The sequence below is a fragment of the Schistocerca cancellata genome, chromosome 3, assembly GCF_023864275.1.
Source record: "Schistocerca cancellata isolate TAMUIC-IGC-003103 chromosome 3, iqSchCanc2.1, whole genome shotgun sequence".
In the NCBI taxonomy this organism is placed as follows: Eukaryota; Metazoa; Arthropoda; class Insecta; order Orthoptera; family Acrididae; genus Schistocerca; species Schistocerca cancellata.
In genome coordinates, this window is record NC_064628.1 from 12,494,966 (window position 1) to 12,515,868 (window position 20,903).

At 38.0% G+C, this 20,903-nt stretch overlaps 1 protein-coding gene across 1 annotated transcript in view; it reads right to left on the minus strand.

The window, feature by feature from the left end:
- Positions 1-1,413: 1,413 nt before the first annotated feature.
- The window catches only part of LOC126176787 (WD repeat-containing protein 91), a 193,204-nt gene continuing 173,714 nt past the window's right edge, over positions 1,414-20,903 (minus strand). The window contains exon 13 of the mRNA XM_049923959.1: positions 1,414-2,832. Within this exon, the coding sequence (XP_049779916.1) occupies positions 2,656-2,832 (177 nt within the window). The 3' untranslated portion in view covers positions 1,414-2,655. The remainder of the gene's footprint in view (positions 2,833-20,903) is intronic.

Below are 20,903 nucleotides of genomic sequence, written 5' to 3' on the forward strand. Positions count from 1 at the left end.
GGGATTCCAGTCAGAAATTTGTAGATTACCGCGCTTGCCTTTTGCATAACACCAACGATGGCTTTTTAGACCCTTTACATTACACCATGAGTGATGAATCCTGGTTTCATCTTCCTGGGCATGTGAATTCACATAACAAAAGGTACTGAGCAACTGAGCAATGAAAAACCCTAATGTTTGTGTCAGGAAATACTCCATGATGAAAAAATAGGCTTTTGGTGCACAATAACAGGAATGTGCATCATTGGACCAATATTTTTTGACACTACCCTCAAGACGGAAGCCTGTATGGATATTTTTTTTACATTTTGTGCTCAACTCACGGAATATGAAAGACAATACTGCTTCTTACAGGGCAACATACCACCCATCTAACATATCTCTAGAATGAGTCCATGATGTCTTCACTGAGGAACAAACTGTTAGCGAACATTTATGCCCACCACATTCACCAGATCTAACAGTATGTGATTTTTTTTCCTGTGGGGACACTTAAAGAGCAACACACAGCATATCCGAATATACTGTGTGTATCTGAATATCCTTAGATATGCACAACTGTGTATTGATGTTGCAGTGCGTCACTTTCAGTACCTTTTATAATCATATTTTTCACTGTGAATAAATTTTAAGTGAAATTCAGCTTTTCATTTCTGTAATTTCACTGCATTTCCTTTATACTTCAGTGAGCTACATTTATCTGTGCCAATCTGTATATCAATATTAAATAAACAAAGTATAGCAGAATTGCTGCATATGCACCATGCTAACATTTTTAAAAATGCACCCCCCAGATGTTTAAGATGCTTTACAGCTCTTGCAACTTATGATACATAATGATGAAAAATGTTAAGGCATAGCAAAACTAATGTGAGATTCATCATTTACATCAGCCTCATTTTACTCTTCATGTTGCACTGTTTTTCACTTTCTTGATCCTTACCAGCCATGAAGCAGTTACGCAACTGGAATCCTCCACGAGACGCTCACTGTCAGTCACAACCACATATTACATCACACAGGCAAAATCAGTGACAGATGTTGCTGGTCTCTCTCTCATCCTCTATTCAATTTCATGTTTATAGTGATCATAGTGTGTCGTGTAATGGAATACCCATTAGCTGGTACAAACCTCCTGGTGACTCTAAGAATATTTTATGCAGCAGTTTTCACAGATAGGCAATTTGCAGCAATGTGACTCCACTGCCAGATAAGGATACCTGTTTTCACTTTTTGCATCTTATTTTCTTGTGCTGAAAAGGCCTCATGAGGATATGAGATAGTTCTGTTGATACATGTTATACATCTTCAGTCTTCTCATTTAGAAAAAATTTAAACAGAAACTACTGCACTGGCTTGTCTTATATCAAGGAATTTTGAAAAAACTGAATGCAAAATTTTACCTTCCCATATATGACTTTTATTTAGATACTAACTTCTCAGAAAACACGTTTCAGTTACCTCTCATGTATCTACAACATTCAACAGCAAATTTTAACTTCAAACATTTTGAATATTTAAACTGATGCATATAGGCAGCTATGCTACTTTTAATAGTCCAGTCAAGCTACAGCATTGAGGAATGTAGTTCTGTCTGTCCATATGCTGGAGACGAAGACAAATTTTAATGCTTATGACAATATTCAACATCTTACTTATGTGGATATTCACTGTTCATGTTTTCCTATATACCATGCACGATTTATTTTACTATTTATTTTACTCATCATATTACATATAAAAGCTGACTTAAGCAGAAATATTAGGTACCTACTACCTTATTCTCTTGCAGAAATGGTTTCATTGTAGATCAACACACTGTTGTGGACATTATATATTTATTTAAAATAATATGGAAATAATGAGCAACATTCACCTTAGAAATTCGATAACAGGTACGTTTGTATGTTGTGATGCTCACAACTTGGTACCTTTTGATGTCAAATGTTTGACTGTTAGGAATACTGATATAGGTCACAGGATTGTATAAATTTGGGTTATCTACATAGAAAATCATTTCACATAAGCCTCAATAAGTACCATTTTATTTCATGTAGTCATTGACTTTTATCTTCTGCAGCATTGCTTTATAAATATAACCACTAATACACATTTAAAAAGTGAATGAATACATTTCATTCACCTGGAGAGCAGAAAACTTTCCCATTTGTCACTGGCTTGCACTATGTACCAAAGTAAAGAACAGACTTACATAATCAAATTACATTATATCTGACTTAATGGTTGAGTTACTGCTGTAGTGAATACAGGAAACACAATATCCAATGGAGCAAAGCTTCATGCATTGTGCCTTCTATGATTTCTAACCATGTTATATGTTAGACAGAATGCATTCCTGATATGTTACTTTTGATACCCTTGGTACTCGCATACTGCAATAAAGTGGCCCAAGTTATCAGTTCTACATTGTTAAATTATCATAGCAAACAATTTCTGAATATTGAATTCATACACATATATACATAAGAAAGTACCATAATTATTTTCATAATCATGGTGTAAACTTCTGCCTCAAATAATACAAACATGACATTAATTAATAATTTTATTGCCAAACTTGCTGCATTATTAAGTAATTATGTTGCCACGGAAGCACCAAACATGTAGCTAATCACATTCATATCATTGGAGCTCTTATGGTGTGAGAAGCATTGACATAAATATGGTTCCATCATTCAAACCTGTGACTACTGTCGCCAGTTGATCAGCAATAGTCCAATCTATAGAAAGACCAGACACACCATAACTTTTAGGGCCAGGAGACTTGTAGCGTTTCAGTTCTTGCACAGGTGACAAAGTACATCCTGATGGCTGAAATAATATGAATACAATGAAAGAAGATTTGCCATCATGTGAAGCTTAGAAACATATAGGAAACAAATATTTAGAATATGCTTTAGTTATAACAGTACTGTGATCAGTGGAATAAATGCTAAGTTTCATAACAGAAGATGCAGTACAAACATAATCTTTATTTTAATTGATGTGCATACTTCAATTTTTACTCTTGTATTTCTCAAAGAACGCTAAGGAAGACATATAGTTCCTGTATACAACTTTTGTTCTTCATGTAAATATTTCTTCATCTCTACACAAATGTGTGAATTGTGAGTCATCTTGTTCAACAAATCTGAACAGTACTTACACAGGCCTTTAAAAGTTTCTCTGACACATTGCACAGCCTTGAAGGCAACATCACTTTGGGTCTACAGAAGGAACAGTATACCAGATCTAATCTAGTCTATGACTGACATGTATTCTCAAAAACTTTTAACAGTAAAAATTTATCTGGATGGAGAACATATAAAACAGGTCATTAATTTCAAGTACCTATGTAACAAAATGAAAGAATATAAAACTATTCAGACTTTCATTGTACTTACTGATGTATTCCCTATTGGCTTTTGTCTATGGATCTCCAACCAACATTTGTTTAATGATTTTCTTGACTTATGCCAGCATGAGTAGCTGACATTCTCAAAGATTCACGGTCTACTGCTGCTAGTAGACAGGAGTCTATTCCTTTGCTGGAGGTTATGTATACCCCTCACAGATGTTAGCGTGAACAGTATGTATAACTTCCAGGCAAGGACTAGACTCTAGTCCACCACCAGCAATAACGGGTGAATCTTTGAGAATGCCATCCACTTGTGCGGGCAAAAGATCAACAAAATATTACACAAATGTCTGCTGAAGATACCAAAACAAAGGTCATCAGACAATAAATCAGGATATATGAGTTTGTTAGGTCATCCCAGAAGATTAAATGCAGAACTCCATGCACTAAAATAGCTTCAGTAATAAGGAGAAACCACCTACATTGAACAATATAAGTTAAGACACTAGGAAACAATATATAAAACATTTTGTTTGGAGCATTGTCTTCTGTGGCCCAGAGATAGACAGTAAGGAAGCTGTAGGTCTTTGGGACATGGTATTATGAGTGCTAAAGATCTGATGGACAGACTGAATGGCCACTTCAGCAACATAGGAGAAAAAAAGAGTGTTGCAGAGGACTGTCAAGGAATGAAGGGACCAGTAGATGAGAAACCTGTACAATTTTTTTCGAAAAGAAAACATTATTCCATGATGAGTATTCTATAAACAAAATTCTTGAGTGTGACTGACAGTTTCAGCATTTACTCCTTTTTCAAATACTTGGAGAGCATATCAAGAATCAAGTACAAACAAGCCATGTCATCGTCACCTCTATTTGATATGTAATCTTGTTTGTGATTGATCCCTGGTATATATTCCAAGTTTTTGAAAATCATGTTGTTGTTGTTGTTGTTGTTGTAGTCTTCAGTCCTGAGACTGGTTTGATGCAGCTCTCCATGCTACTCTATCCTGTGCAAGATTCTTCATCTCCCAGTACCTACTGCAACCTACATCCTTCTGAATCTGCTTAGTGTATTCATCTCTTGGTCTCCCTCTACGATTTTTACCCTCCATGCTGCCCTCCAATACTAAACTGGTAATCCCTTGATGCCTCAGAACATGTCCTAGCAACCGATCCCTTCTTCTAGTGAAGTTGTGCCACAAACTTCTCTTCTCCCCAATCCTATTCAATACTTCCTCATTAGTTATGTGATCTACCCATCTAATCTTCAGCATTCTTGTGTAGCACCACATTTCGAAAGCTTCTATTCTCTTCTTGTCCAAACTATTTATCGTCCATGTTTCACTTCCATACATGGCTACACTCCATACAAATACTTTCAGAAACGACATCCTGACACTTAAACCTATACTCGATGTTAACAAATTTCTCTTCTTCAGAAATGCTTTCCTTGCCATTTCCAGTCTACATTTTATATCCTCTCTACTTTGACCATCATCAGTTATTTTGCTCCCCAAATAGCAAAACTCCTTTACCACTTTAAGTGTCTCATTTCCTAATCTAATTCCCTCAGCATCACCTGACTTAATTCGACTACATTCCATTATCCTTGTTTTGTTTTTGTTGATGTTCATCTTATATCCTCCTTTCAAGACACTATCCATTCCATTCAACTGCTCTTCCAAGTCCTTTGCTGTCTCTGACAGAATTACAATGTCATCAGCAAACCTCAAAGTTTTTATTTCTTCTCCATGGATTTTAACACCTACTCCGAATTTTCCTTTTGGTTCCTTCACTGCTTGCTCAATATAGAGATTGAATAACATTGGGGAGAGGCTACAACCCTGTCTCACTCCCTTCCCAACCACTGCTTCCCTTTCATACCCCTCAACTCTTGTAACTGCCATCTGGTTTCTGTACAAATTGTAAATAGCCTTTCGCTCCCTGTATTTTACCCCTGCCACCTTTAAAATTTGAAAGAGAGTATTCCAGTCAACATTGTCAAAAGCTTTCTCTAAGTCTACAAATGCTAGAAACGTAGGTTTGCCTTTCCTTAATCTTTCTTCTAAGATAAGTCGTAGGGTCAGTATTGCCTCACGTGTTCCAACATTTCTACGGAATCCAAACTGATCTTCCCCGAGGTCAGCTTCTACAAGTTTTTCCATTCGTCTGTAAAGAATTCGCGTTAGTAATTTGCAGCTGTGACTTATTAAACTGATATTTCAGTAATTTTCACATCTGTCAACACCTGCTTTCTTTGGGATTGGAATTATTATATTTTTCTTGAAGTCCGACGGTATTTTGCCTGTCTCATACATCTTGCTCACCAGATGGTAGAGTTTTGTCAGGACTGGCTCTCTCAAGGCTGTCAGTAGTTCTAATGGAATGTTGTCTACTCCTGCAGCTTTGTTTTGACTCACGTCTTTCAGTGCTCTGTCAAACTCTTCACGCAGTATCATATCTCCCATTTCATCTTCATCTACATCCTCTTCCATTTCCATAATATTGTCCTCAAGTACATCGCCCTTGAATAGACCCTCAATATACTCCTTCCACCTTTCTGCTTTCCCTTCTTTGCTTAGAACTGGGTTTCCATCTGAGCTCTTGATATTCATACAAGTGGTTCTCTATTCTTAGGACCAGAACACCAGGTCACAATTTTTTTCAAACCAAGTGCTAGTCTGGATCAGGTGGCAGAGGATTTACCAGGGAAGACACCGTGGTTATTGTGGGAGGGCCAGGGAACAACATCGACAGAGATCCTGGGTACAGTATAGAGTGTGACCTGGTAAAGTTTGTGTTGGCATCGAGACACACCAATGTTGAATTTGTATCTGTCCTGAGACGCCATGACCAGCCTCATTTGAACTCTTCTATTGGGAGAATTAATTTGGAGTTGGAACGGTTGCTTGGGTCGGGTGCGGGGGCTCATGTTGGTGTGGTTCCTGTTGATTCTCTCAGTAGGTGGGACTATACCAGGCATGGCCTATATCTCAACAGGAAAGGGAAAGGGAAACTGGCTGGGGTAATAGCAGGAAATTTAAAGGGGGGTGGCACTGCCATGAATGGTAAAATACCAGTGGTTACAGGTGTTGGAGCAGCACCTTTTTTAGGATAGGTAAGACAGAAAGATGTCAAGTTCTACAAGAGGTCAGGATTGAAACAAATCTTCAGTTTAGGAAAGAAATTAAACAGCACAATTCTAGCACAGTGGATCACCAATCACAGCTGTCAATTATAAATTTTCACCAGTCACCAGAAATTTTATCTCCACCAAGTTGTATCTCAGTCCTAGGTAATTGCATTGCTGAATTAAAGTCACCCAACCCAGTTGACATAATCTGCCTCTCTGAACACCATGTGACCACTGGTATAGCAACTAGGCCTAAGCACAATGAGAAACTCAGACAGGAGAGTACTGCAAATGTTAGAATAAGGAAAGGTTCTCATAAAAGTATAATTAAAAATAATGTAAGTATATTTCATCAAAATATTGGGAGTTTAAAGAATAAAGTAGATGAGCTTCTGGTTTGTTTAGAAGATTTAGAAGCTGACGATGAAACAGATATACTATACCTGTCTGAGCATCACATTGTTACTGATATGGATAAAGTAAATGTAAGTGGATATAAGCTCTCTGCACATGTAATGAGAGAAAATATGGAGAAAGGAGGAGTTGCCATATATGGCAAAAGTTATCATTGTGCAAAAAGTATAGAAACAAAAAAGTTTTGTGTAGAGAAACATATAGAAGCATGTGCCTGTGAGCTTAAATTAAATAAAGGCACATTTATAACTGTAACTGTATATAGGTCCCTGTCAGGAAAATTTCATCTATTTCTGAAAAATTTGGACTCCTTGTTGTGCTATCTGTCAGACAGGGGGAAGCAAATTATTATTTGTGGGGACTTCAATGTAGATTCTCTGAAAGAGGGTAATAGGAAAAATGACCTTGAAGTATTACTCGGTTCTTTCAATTTGACACCCGCTATTGCTTTTCCTACTCGGGTGGTAAAGGATATCAGCTCACTGATAGATAACTTATTCATAGACCAAGATAAGTTTAACCAGATAAACGCTCAGCCTGTTGAGAATGGTCTTTCTGGTCATGGTGCACAGCTAGTTACAATAAATGACATAGCTCCATTCAGCAATACTAAACAGTCCTCCAAAGTATTACGTTCAGTCAACGATTTAACAATTGCAAATTTCAGGGAAAGCCTACAGCAGTTAGACTGGGATGAGGTATACCGTGAACCTGATGCCAATTTAAAATATAATTTATATCATGACATTTTTGTAAATGCATTTGAAAACTGCTTCCCCAAGAAAATAGTTAAATATACTCGTAAGAAACCTTGTAACAAACCATGGCTTACTAAGGGTATAAAAATATCTTGTAACCGGAAAAGGGAAATGTATCTGACAGCAAGAAAGAGTAGTGATCCAGAAACTATCAAACATTATAAAAACTATTGTGTTATTTTCTTAAAAAGTTATTAAAAATCCAGAAGTATGTGTATCATGTCTGAAATCAGCAACTCTGATAATAAAATTAAAACAATTTGGAATATTATTAAAAGAGAAACAGGTCAACCAAGAGCACAGGAAGACAGTATTACCATCAAATTGAATGAAAACTTTATGAACAAAAAGTCAGAAGTTGAAAATATTTTTAATAATCATTTTCTAAATGTTGTGGATATAGTAGGATCCAGGTGTTCATTAGAAGATGCTAGGCTGTTAATGGAAGAGGCCATACCTATGCAATTTGATACAATTGAAATCTCACCCACTTCTCCCTCTGAAATTAGGAAAATAATAAACTTGCTTAAAAGCAAAAACTCACATGGAATTGATGGCATTTCCAGCAAAATACTAAAAGCTTGTTCTCAACAGATAAGTAAGATTCTCAGCCACCTGTGTAATAGCTCTCTGGAACTGGGCATTTTCCCTGATAGACTGAAATATGCTATTGTTATACCTTCGCATAAAAAGGGGGATAGATCTGATGTCAACAATTACCGTCCAATCTCCCTTCTAACAGCATTATCCAAAATTTTTGAGAAAGTAATGTATTCAAGAGTAGCTTCACATATCTGTAAAAATGACAAAATGTCAGTTTGGTTTCCAGAAAGATTTTTCAACAGAAAATGCCCTACATGCTTTCACCAATCAAATTTTGAATGATCTGAATAACTGAACACCACCCATTGGGATTTTTTGTGATCTCTCAAAGGCTTTTGATTGTGTAAATCATGAAATTCTGCTAGACAAGCTCAAGTATTGTGGCATGAGTGGGACAGTGCACAAATGGTTTAATTCGTACCTAACTGGAAGAGTGCAGAAAGTTGAAATAAGCAGTTCTCATAATATGCAAAGATCAGCACATTCCTCAAACTGGGGAACTATCAAGAATGAGGTTCCACAAGGGTCAGTCTTGGGTCCTTTGTTGTTCTTAATATATATTAATGACTTGCCATTCTATATTCATGAAGAGGCAAAGTTAGTTCTCTTTGCTGATGATACAAGTATGGTAAACACACCTGACAAACAAGAATTAACTGATGAAATTGTCAATAATGTATTTCAGAAAATTAATAAGTGGTTCCTTGTGAACGGACTCTCTGAATTTTGATAAGACACAGTACATACAGTTCCGTACAGTGAATGGTATGACACTATTAATAAATATAGACCTTAATCAGAAGCATATAGCTAAGGTAGAATATTCCAAATTTTTAGGTGTGTCCATTGATGAGAGATTAAATTGGAAGAAACACATTGGTGATCTGCTGAAATGTTTGAGTTCAGCTACTTATGCAATAAGGGTCATTGCAAATTTTGGTGATAAACATCTTAGTAAATTAGCTTACTACGCCCATTTTCACTCATTGCTTTCATATGGCATCATATTTTGGGGTAATTCATCACTGAGGAATAAAGTATTTATTGCACAAAAGCGTGTAATCAGAATAATAGCTGGAGTCCACCAAAGATCATCCTGCAGACATTTATTTAAGGATCTAGGGATATTCACAGTAGCTTCTCAGTATATATACTCTCTTATGAAATTTGTTATTAACAACCAAACCCAATTCAAAAATAATATCAGTGTGCATAACTACAATACTAGGAGAAAGGATGATCTTCACTATTCAAGATTAAATCTAACTTTGGCACAGAAAGGGGTGAATTACACTGCCACTACAGTCTTTGGTCACTTACCAAATAGTATCAAAAGTCTGACAGATAACCAACAAGTATTTAAGAAGAAATTAAAATAATTTCTGAATGACAACTCCCTCTACTCCATAGAGGAATTTTTAGATATAAATTAAGAAAAAAATATTTAAAAAATAAAAAATAAAAAAAACACAAAAAATAAAAAAAAGTTGTTATATTAACTTAAGTATGTTGTTAAATTAACTTAATTAAGTCATGCATTGGAAAATTTGACTCGTTCCACATCATTACGAACTATCGTATTCATGATCCATGGAACTAGTATTAATCTAATCTAATCTAATCTAACCTCCAAAGGTCTCTTTAATTTTCCTGTAGGCACTATCTATCTTACCCCTAGTGAGATAAGTCTCTACATCCTTACATTTGTCCTCTAGCCATCCCTGCTTAGCCATTTTGCACTTCCTGTCGATCTCATTTTTGAGACGTTTGTATTCCTTTTTGCCTGCTTCATTTACTGCATTTTTATATTTCCTCCTTTCATCAATTAAATTCAATATTTCTTCTGTTACCCAAGGATTTCTACTAGGCCTCGTCTTTTTACCTACTTGATCCTCTGCTGCCTTCACTACTTCATCCCTCAAAAGCTACCCATTCTTCTTCTACTGTATTTCTTTCCCCCATTCTTGTCAATTGTTCCCTTATGCTCTCCCTGAAACTCTGTACAACCTCTGGTGTAGTCAGTTTATCCAGGTCCCATCTCCTTAAATTCCCACCTTTTTGCAGTTTCTTTAGTTTTAATCTACAGTTCGTAACCAATAGATTGTGGTCAGAGTCCACATCTGCCCCTGGAAATGTCTTACAATTTGAAACCTGGTTCCTAAATCTCTGTCTTACCATTATATAATCTATCTGATACCTTGTAGTATCTCCAGGATTCTTCCATGTATACAACCTTCTTTTATGATTCTTGAACCAAGTGTTAGCTATGATTAAGTTACGCTCTGTGCAAAATTCTACCAGACGGCTTCCTCTTTCATTTCTCTCCCCCAATCCATATTCACCCACTATGTTTCCTTCTCTCCCTTTTCCTACTCTCGAATTCCAGTCACCCATGACTATTAAATTTTCGTCTCCCTTCACTACCTGAATAATTTCTTTTATCTCATCATACATTTCATCAATTTCTTCATCATCTGCAGAGCTAGTTGGCATATAAACTTGTACTACTGTAGTAGGCATGGGCTTCGTGTCTATCTTGGCCACAATAATGCGTTCACTATGCTGTTGATAGTATCTTACCGGCACTCCTATTTTTTTATCCATTATTAAACCTACTCCTGCATTACCCCTATTTGATTTTGTATTTATAACCCTGTATTCACCTGACCAAAAGTCTTCTTCCTCCTGCCACCGAACTTCACTAATTCCCACTATATCTAACTTCAACCTATCCATTTCCCTTTTTAAATTTTGTAACCTAACTGCCCGATTAAGGGATCTGACATTCCACGCTCCGATCCGTAGCACGCCAGTTTTCTTTCTCCTGATAACGACATCCCCTTGAGTAGTCCCCGCCCGGAGATCCGAATGGGGGACTATTTTACCTCTGGAATATTTTACCCAAGAGGATGCCATCATCATTTAACCATACAGTAAAGCTGCATGCCCTCAGGAAAAATTATGGCTGTAGTTTCCCCTTGCTTTCAGCCGTTCGCAGTACCAGCACAGCAAGGCCATTTTGGTTAGTGTTGCAAGGCCAGATCAGTCAATCATCCAGACTGTTGCCCCTGCAACTACTGAAAAGGCTGCTGCCCCTCTTCAGGAACCACACGTTTGTCTGGCCTCTCAACAGATACCCCTCCATTGTGGTTGCACCTACAGTACGGCTATCTGTATCGCTGAGGCACGCAAGCCTCCCCACCAACGGCAAGGTCCATGGTTCAGGGTTCGGGGGGAGGGAGGGGGGGGGGGATCATGTAAATGCTGAAATTACCAGTCACAGTGAAATCTACACAGGAATTTTTAGAACAGCCTGTGAGGTATAATGACTTGAAACTTATAGCAGCTGAGAACCATAGCTGCAAAGTTATCAGCATAAACATTATGCTTTTGCAGTAAAAGTTATAAAACGAAAAATGCTGGTAAAGAGTACACAGGAGGTCCAGTGTTTCAGTAGATACAGCAGGTAAATGAACATCTAAAATCAACAGCTTTGTAATCTGAAGAGACTTGTGGAAGATAGACTTCTATGAACACCCCTTGTGCAAAATTGCTACATATTCACCAAGGCTTGGATAACACTACAGTGCTGAACGACAAAGTGACAATGCCTTCAATGTCCGTCACATCTTCGGACCAACCTCGCGTCACTGCCGATACCGAGTAGCAAACTGTGCGACAATGTGTGTCGAATGTACCGAGACACATCACACTAAACATTCCAGATTTGAAATCGAGTGAATCTATTCCTGGTATTTGAGACAAAAGTGCAGCAGAGAGTCACAATAAACAATGTAACAAAAGTTAATCTAAGTGCCTTTGACTTCTGCTCAGAAAAAATGTCAAGCGTTCCAGTGCTAGTGTTTAGGAGCGTTCTGACATTTGCATTAATGATCCAAACCATACGGACACCTCTGACAGTGCCATTACAGGTGAACAACAATGGCCCGCATGATACCATCCCTTCTGAACTGAAATGATGTGGTGCTTAGTTGGCTAAAACAATGAAACAAAACAATGTGTCATGTGCTCCTTCATCATAATCATTGCTGCTGGTCTTGCCCTTATATAGTCACGGTGCTGATTGTGATGTCACTGGTGCTTGGTCTTTCGCCATATTAGGCACTGTTTTGTTTGGTGTCTGCTGCTCCCTCTTTAGCCTTGTGGTGGCAGAGTTCCACATTGTACTGAACTCCAAGCCACCATTTTATTGAGGATGTTGTTACATAATTTGATCTCAATAGCTTCTTTTATTATGATATACCAGAAGCAGTAAGCTCTTGTGATGACAGAGGTGTTGTTGAACGCAATTTTATATCAGTTTCCAAAATAATGTCTAGTTATCATCATTTCTTTTTTTTTTTTTTTTTCTTTTCTTTTTCTGGGGGAAAGTGTAGCGATAGACACCTCCCATGTTCAGTCCAACACTGTTTAATCATGTGCACAGACTGCATGAAGTAACACTGCCCTCACTGATGCACTATTTTGTAGAAGCCCAATACATTACACCAAAAATAGTGGGTTATAAATGGCCATAAGCTCTTGATCATCTTAATGAAACTTATGGAATCACTATCAGCCTTAGACTGGAACTAGATCAAACCAATTGTTATGCTAATTATTCTCACAAAAAAGAATAATTAGCATCACAATTGATTTTTAGAAAAGATTCTTTTTAACAAATGCTCAACATACCAGCCATCATTCATCAACAATACCTGTAACCAAGGGGCAATGTTGGGAACATCACTGTACAGCATATCTGTAGGTACATTGAGAAATTGCCATCGAATGTTGTCTTTTAGCATCCCTGATGATGTCAGATGATCATGGTACACTTGCAACTTTTGGTTATCCCCCAACCAATAATCACATGAATTGAGGTCTGGGGACCTAGAAGGCCAAGCATGACTGAAGTGGCAGCTCACCACACGATCCTCACCAAACAATGTTTGCAAGAAATCTTTCACTCATGTAGCAATATAGGGTGGAGCACCATCTAAAAGTTGGACCTTCCAGCAGGGGTTTATCAGCCTCGCTAGGGATGATGAGATTCTGTACCATATAAGCGTACCTCGCATACATCACGCTGACTATTTTAAAAGCAGCACCCCGTATTTCCTCAAACAAAACGGGTCCAATCATGACGGATGTGATAAATCCACATCACACAGTGACTATCTTCTCATGCAAAGAGATTTCCACTACAGTTCTAGGATTTCCATTAGCCCAAATTCTGCAGTTGTGGGTGTTAACAGACTCTTGGAGTGTGAAATGGGCATTATCAGTGTACGTGTTAGACAACCAATCGTCATCTTCCCCCATTTTTTGAAGTGACCACACTGAAAATGCTCTGTGCATCACAAAATCGAAGACTAACAGCTCATGCTGACGCCAGATTTTGTACAGATAGCATTAGTGGGCACACATTAATGCTCTCTTAACAGTAGTGCATCTAACCCCAGTGCAACATGTTACTTCATGAGTGTTGACTTCACCATGCAGAGATGAATCTTGCTGAAGTCTCTATTTCTTCCTGAACTGTCTGAACAGCAGTAGCACTTATGCCTGGTTGTTCACTATGAGGCCAATCATCTAAACAACCCTTGGCAACATGCCATAGTTGCTACCGCATATGACTCTCTCTATCACTGCAGCTCCTTTTGTGCATGATTCCCATGTGGCATCATTGATGTGTTGCTATCCAATGCCATCTCTTGGTCAGATTTTGCACTTGCTTTTGATTTCCGTAGCACCTCATGTCTTTTCAGGCATGTACGTGAAATTTTACCTCTATACCTACATTATTCTGTGTATTGGTGCATTTTCAAATGTTAACAGACTTTTGGGTCACCCTGTACATATGAACAAACATCAAGAATAATGGAGAAGACATCAAAGCTAGAGAGAGAGAGAGAGAGAGAGAGAGAGAGAGAGAGAGAGAGTTATTAAGAATCTCTTCCAAGACCAGCCATGCTTCATGACCTGCTAAAGACATTTAGTTATACACACAAAGATGCACTTATGGCTCATTGTTAACACCACTGGAAGGTGATATTATGGTCAGCTTTGATGTGGTGCCATGTCTAAGGTGATATCATCAAAGTTCTCCATCAACAGGATAGCTATGATTAACTAGCCCCTCGGCGCAACACTGTTCAACTGGTCAAAATGCTCCCTGCCATACAAAAAATTAGTCAATATATGTTTTACTTAACCAGATCAACCATTGTGCCATGAAAAAACTGGTAGAGAAGACGTAACAAGTGTTTGATGGGAACATGGGCGAGTAATGAAATGTGAATTTGAAGAAAGGAAGCTAAGACAATAATGTAAATAATCAGTATGTTGCCATATTTTTCACTGGAAACGTGTATTATAATTGTGAGACTGATGTGTTTTAAATCATAATGAGCACCTGCAGTTATGATCCATGGTATATGCAAATAACTAAACTAAACAATATACTTGATGAAGAGAGAATAATAGCATCAAGTAGAGAATAAGGCAGAAATGAAATTGTTGCAATGATGCTTAGACAGTGTGGTAGATGAACAGTTTCTTCCCTAATACAAAGGAGAGGCAGAGAAGGAGGCATCTCAATTCCTCAAGATGACTGTGAGAGTTTTTGAAAGTTCACGGCTCTTAAATGCTACCTACTGGTATTGAACTGCGAGATGCTGAACTTCCCTGTGTGCCTATAATGAAATGAAGAATGCACATCAGAAAACACTATTTCGAAAATGGTTATTGCATCCAAATGTCTGCTGGCCAGTAGTAACTGAATCAGCATGGAATAGTAGATGTCAAGGAGAACATGGCACCGCAACAGGAGAGAAATAGCAAGTATTTAAAATAACTAAGGAAACAAGCGTTATTTTAATCAATGTAGTAGTCTTCTTTCTAAATGACTATGATAAATGTAGCTGGCCTAAATACAAATGGCACTAGGCAGTATAGTGATGGTTTAGTGTCAAAACAGTGTGCAGATAAGTTTCTAAGGGTTTCTTGTCTTTTCTCTTCATAGATAGGATTTAAAGGACATTATAGCTGAAGGAAACAATGAAACCCTGTCTAATATTACTGATGGCATATATAATGACTTGAGTAACATGACATTTTTTCAGTCAATCATATCTGCTCCACTAATGGAAGTTCTAATATAAGATTGAGAAGCAAAGTAACTAAGAATCTTGGTCAACAACTGAAACATATAAGCAACAAACAAAGCAGGTTGGGTGACCATAACTGTAACATCTAAGTGTAAGTGCAGTAGTACTTTCATGTCTCACCTCCCACAGACCCTGAAAAACCAGGCTGACCCACAACAACACAACAAAATGCATCCACAGAAACAGGAATCATGTTCCAAACCAGAGAAGCAGGGAACAACGGCAAAGGCCTCCTATATTTTCACAAGTTGTCATCCCACTATCAAACATTTTTGAATAAAGGAGATCCTCAAACAAATTACAATTTTCATAGCAAGCAGATATTTTAGCACTCAGACAGACTTGTATGGAGTTCTCAGGTTGCACACTGTAAACAGTCCAACAGGAACAGCAAGGCACAGTTATGGTTATGCACTGGAAGAATAAGAGGAAAACTGTACTATTCAGCTGCACATACAATGCTGAAAGTCTGCAATAATGTCAAAAGAGAAAGAGGAAACAGGGAGAGTTTTTGATCATGATGATGCTATGACTAGAGGGTGTCTCACAGACCAGTGCCTGTCACATTACTCTCTGCCGAAGAAATGGTGAAAAAAGTGATGTGACAAAACAATATTTTTTTAAGGTTTACTAAAACCAAAAACTATTGTAGGGTTCTTATATTCTAGTGAAAAACAAGCCTCACCACCAAACACCACCAACACAGCAACAACAACAACAACAACAACAACAACACTACAGTACAGACAAACGAATGCAAGTGATTATTGATTGTAATTGATGTTATTTGTAAGCTAGTCATATATGAAATGCACAACATATCTTCATTTCTTAGGAAGACATTTTCCTGATCTCATACCTCCACAAAAAGGAAACAACACTTAACATGACAAGGTGTAATATGCAGTACCATATGTGTTAGTAATGCTAACAGAATATATACAGAGATCTGATGATGTTGTGTTGATTGTAACTTTTCCCTCCATGTCATTCCATGTTTTGTGTTTATCACACTTCCAAAAACAGTATAAACAAACATTTTCTACTTTCAGGTTTCATTAGTTATACTGACATTCATATTTTGATAATTAATGTGATATTTGAGAATTAAATAAATTTCAATTGCTTAAAAACATTGGCCTGATTTAATTTGGGTACTATTTTCCACAACATAGGCAGCTAATTCTACACCTCATCATCATCATCATCATTTAAGACTGATTATGCCTTTCAGCGTTAAGTCTGGAGCATAGCCCCCCTTATACAGTTCCTCCATGATCCCCTATTCAGTGCTAACATTGGTGCCTCTTTTGATGATAAACCTATTACTTCAAAATCATTCTTAACCGAATCCAGGTACCTTCTCCTCAGTCTGACGCGACTCCTCCTACCCTATACTGCTGAATCCATGAGTCTCTTGGGTAACCTTGCTTCTCCCATGCGTGTAACATGACCCCACCATCTAAGCCAGTTCCCCCTGACTGCTACATCTATAGAGTTCATTCCCAGTTTTTCTTTGATTTCCTTATTGTGGACACCCTCCTGCCATTGTTCCCATCTACTAGTAGCTGCAATCATCCTAGCTACTTTCATATCTGTAACCTCAACCTTGTTGATAAGGTAACCTGAATCCACCCAGTTTTCGCTCCCATACAACAAAGTTGGTCGAAAGATCGAACGGTGCACAGATAACTTAGTCTTGGTACTGACTTCCTTCTTGCAGAAGAGAATAGATCGTAGCTGAGCGCTCACTGCATTAGCTTTGCTACATCTCGCTTCCAGTTCTTTCACTATGTTGCCATCCTGTGAGAATATGCATCCTAAGTACTTGAAACCGTCCACCTGTTCTAACTTTGTTCCTCCTATTTGGCACTCAATCCGTTTATATTTCTGTCACACTGCCATTATTTTCGTTTTGGAGATGTAGATGTAGATGCTAATCTTCATACTGTAGTCCTTACATTTCTGATCTAGCTCTGAAATATTACTTTGCAAACTTTCAATCGAATCTGCCATCACAACTAAGTCATCCGCATATGCGAGACTGCTTATTTTGTGTTCACTTATCTTAATCTCACCCAGCCAGTCTATTGTTTTCAACATATGATCCATAAATAATATGAACAACAGTGGAGACACGTTGCAGCCTTGTCTTACCCCTGAAATTACTCTGAACCATGAACTCAATTTACCGTCAACTCTAACTGCTGCCTGACTATCCATGTAAAGACCTTTAATTGCTTGCAAAAGTTTGCCTCCTATTCCATAATCTTGTAGAACAGACAATAACTTCCTCCTAGGAACCCGGTCATATGCCTTTTCTAGATCTATAAAGCATAGATACAATTCCCTGTTCCACTCATAACACTTCTCCATTATTTGCCGTAAGCTAAAGATCTGGTCCTGAGAACCTCTAAGAGGCCTAAACCCACATTGATTTTCATCCAGTTGGTCCTCAACTAATACTTGCACTTTCCTTTCAACAATACCTGAGAAGATTTTACCCACAACGCTGATTAAAGAGATACCTCTGTAGTTGTTACAATCTTTTCTGTTTCCATGTTTAAAGATTGGTGTGATTACTGCTTTTGTCCAGTCTGATGGAACCTGTCCCAACTCCCAGGCCATTTCAATTATCCTGTGTAGCCATTTAAGACCTGACATTCCACTGTATTTGATGAGTTCCGACTTAATTTCATCCACCCCAGCCGCTTTATTGCACTGCAATCTATTGACCATTTTTTCCACTTCCTCAAGTGTGATCCTATTTCCATCATCATTCCTATCCCATTCTACCTCGAAATCTGAAACATTACTGATCGCATTTTCACCTACATTGAGCAACTCTTCAAAATATTCCCTCCATCTGCCCAAGGCATCCACAGGATTCACCAGCAGTTTTCCTGACCTGTCCAAAATACTTGTCATTTCCTTCTTACCTTCCTTTCGAAGACTGCTAATTACACTCCAGAATGGTTTTCCAGCAGCTTGACCCTTAGTCTCCAACCTGTTTCCAAAGTCTTCCCACGATTTCTTCTTGGATGCTGCAATTATCTGTTTGGCTTTGTTTCTTTCTTCAACATAACTTTCTCTGTCTACCTGGGTTCTGGTATGTAGCCATTTTTGATACGCCTTCTTTTTCCTTTTACAGGCTGCCTTGACTGTATCATTCCACAAAGCTGTTTGCTTCATCCTACTTTTACACACTACTGTTCCAAGACATTCTTTAGCCACTTCTAGTACTGTGTCCCTGTACCTTGTCCATTCCTTTTCCAATGACTGTAATTGACTACATTCAACTAACTGGTACCTTTCTGAGATCGCTGTTATGTACTTGTGCCTGATTTCCTTATCCTGAAGTTTCTCCACTCTTATCCTCCTACATATGGACCTGACCTCCTGCACTTTCGGCCTCACAATCCCAATTTCACTACAGATTAAATAATGATCAGTGTCATCAAAGAATCCCCTGAATACATGTGTGTCCCTCACAGCCTTCCTGAATTCCTGATCTGTTATTATATAGTCAATGACAGATATGGTTCCCCTGCCTTCCCAAGTATACCGGTGAATGTTCTTATGTTTAAAAAAGGAGTTTGTGATTACTAAGCCCATACTGGCACAGAAATCCAAGAGTTGTTTCCCGTTCCTGTTGGCCTCCATATCCTCTCCAAATTTACCCATAACCTTTTCATACCCTTCTGTTCGATTTCCAATCCTAGCATTAAAATCACCCATGAGCAGAACACTGTCCTTGTCCTTTACTCTAACAACTACATCACTGAGTGCCTCATAAAAACTATCCATCTTATCTTGATCTGTCCCTTCGCAATGCGAATATACTGACACAATCCTAATTTTCTTGCTAGACACTGTCAAATCTATCCACATCAGTCATTCGTTTACATACCTTATTGCAACTACGCTGGGTTCCATTTCTTTCCTGATGTAAAGCCCTACACCCCATTGTGCTATTCCTGCTTTGACACCTGACAGGTAGACCTTGTATTCTCCCACTTCCTCTTCTTTCTCACCCCTTACCCGAATGTCACTAACAGCTAAATAGCCCCCATTGATATTAATAGCTCCCCATCTCATTACCATTCTACACCTTTCTGTAATAAAATTCTGAATATTATTTTCCATTCCTCCTTCATTATAAGCAATTGAAATGTCTAATTATAAACATGATTAAGTGCTATGAAAAGACCAAATGTGAAGGTATTAAAATCTTGTTTGAAATCAGTCAGTTACACAAGCCACATTTCCCGACAATCTTAAATATGCAAGAATTATATCCACCTATAAAATTGAGATAAACCACATCACGAGTTTCATTGTGTGACATGGTGATGACGTATTACCTAGACTTTTGCAGAGGATTCTCTGTGGAGAAAGCACTATATGATATCAAAAATCCTGGCAGAGATAAACAACAAAAATTGTACCATGAATGGAGTCTTACCATCATAACAGGAAGCAGATGGTTGTACAGAAAAACTGCACTGCAGAAATAAAGCGGCTCAAAATAAAGGTCATAAAATATGGAGTCACTGCTGTCCATAACCAAGACAAATATCACCCACTCCCCAAATTACTTTCAAGCACTGCCAAAATCTCCTAATTCTTTTTATGTTGTATGCACACCAATCAAGGGTCTAAAATCAAACAAATTAGATAAAGCCCAGATGCTAACTTTATTAACCCTACAGGAACTGCAAATGGAGGAGGAGGACTTGATTAGTGTTTACACCCCATCGACAATGAGATCATCAGAGACAGAGCACAATCTCAATTTAAGAAAGAATGTGGAGGGAAATCGGATTCCTTTCAGAGGAACCATCCCGGCATCTGCCTGAAGCGATTTAGGGAAATCATGGAAAACCTAAATCAGGATGGCTGAATGTGGGTTTGAACCATTCTCCATTGTGCTAACCACTGCACCACCCTGCCCAGTAAAGTGCAAATGGAAGAAGCACATGTATACTGTAGTGCTGTTTCTTTTATGTTACAGCTTATGACTGTGTTCTTTTTAAAGAATTTTGACTTCTCATAAATATTGATTATTCCGACCTGAAGATCACTAAATGTGATCAGAACTAGTTATCAAATGTGACCAATTGTAACTGAGGATGTTTTAATAAACATTTTTAAAAAATTGTACAGTTGCAGCTTCTCTCATGATAGTCTGTCATCCATTAGTAGAAATGTGAATTATTATGTACAATTTATTGCTCAGGCAGCCTCCACATTCCACAGGTTAAATTGTCTCCATAAATAGGGAGCCACTTTTCAACTACCCAAAGTATGCCACTGGGCTTTTTAGGAGCTAAAATCTGCCCCCTAATTAGCATCCTGCCTTGTGATTCACCAGCCCCACTTGCTGTCGGTGTTGGCAACAGATGCATCCCCACACAGCATTATGCCCATTCACTCTCTCAAGTTAGAGGACAGTATGAAGG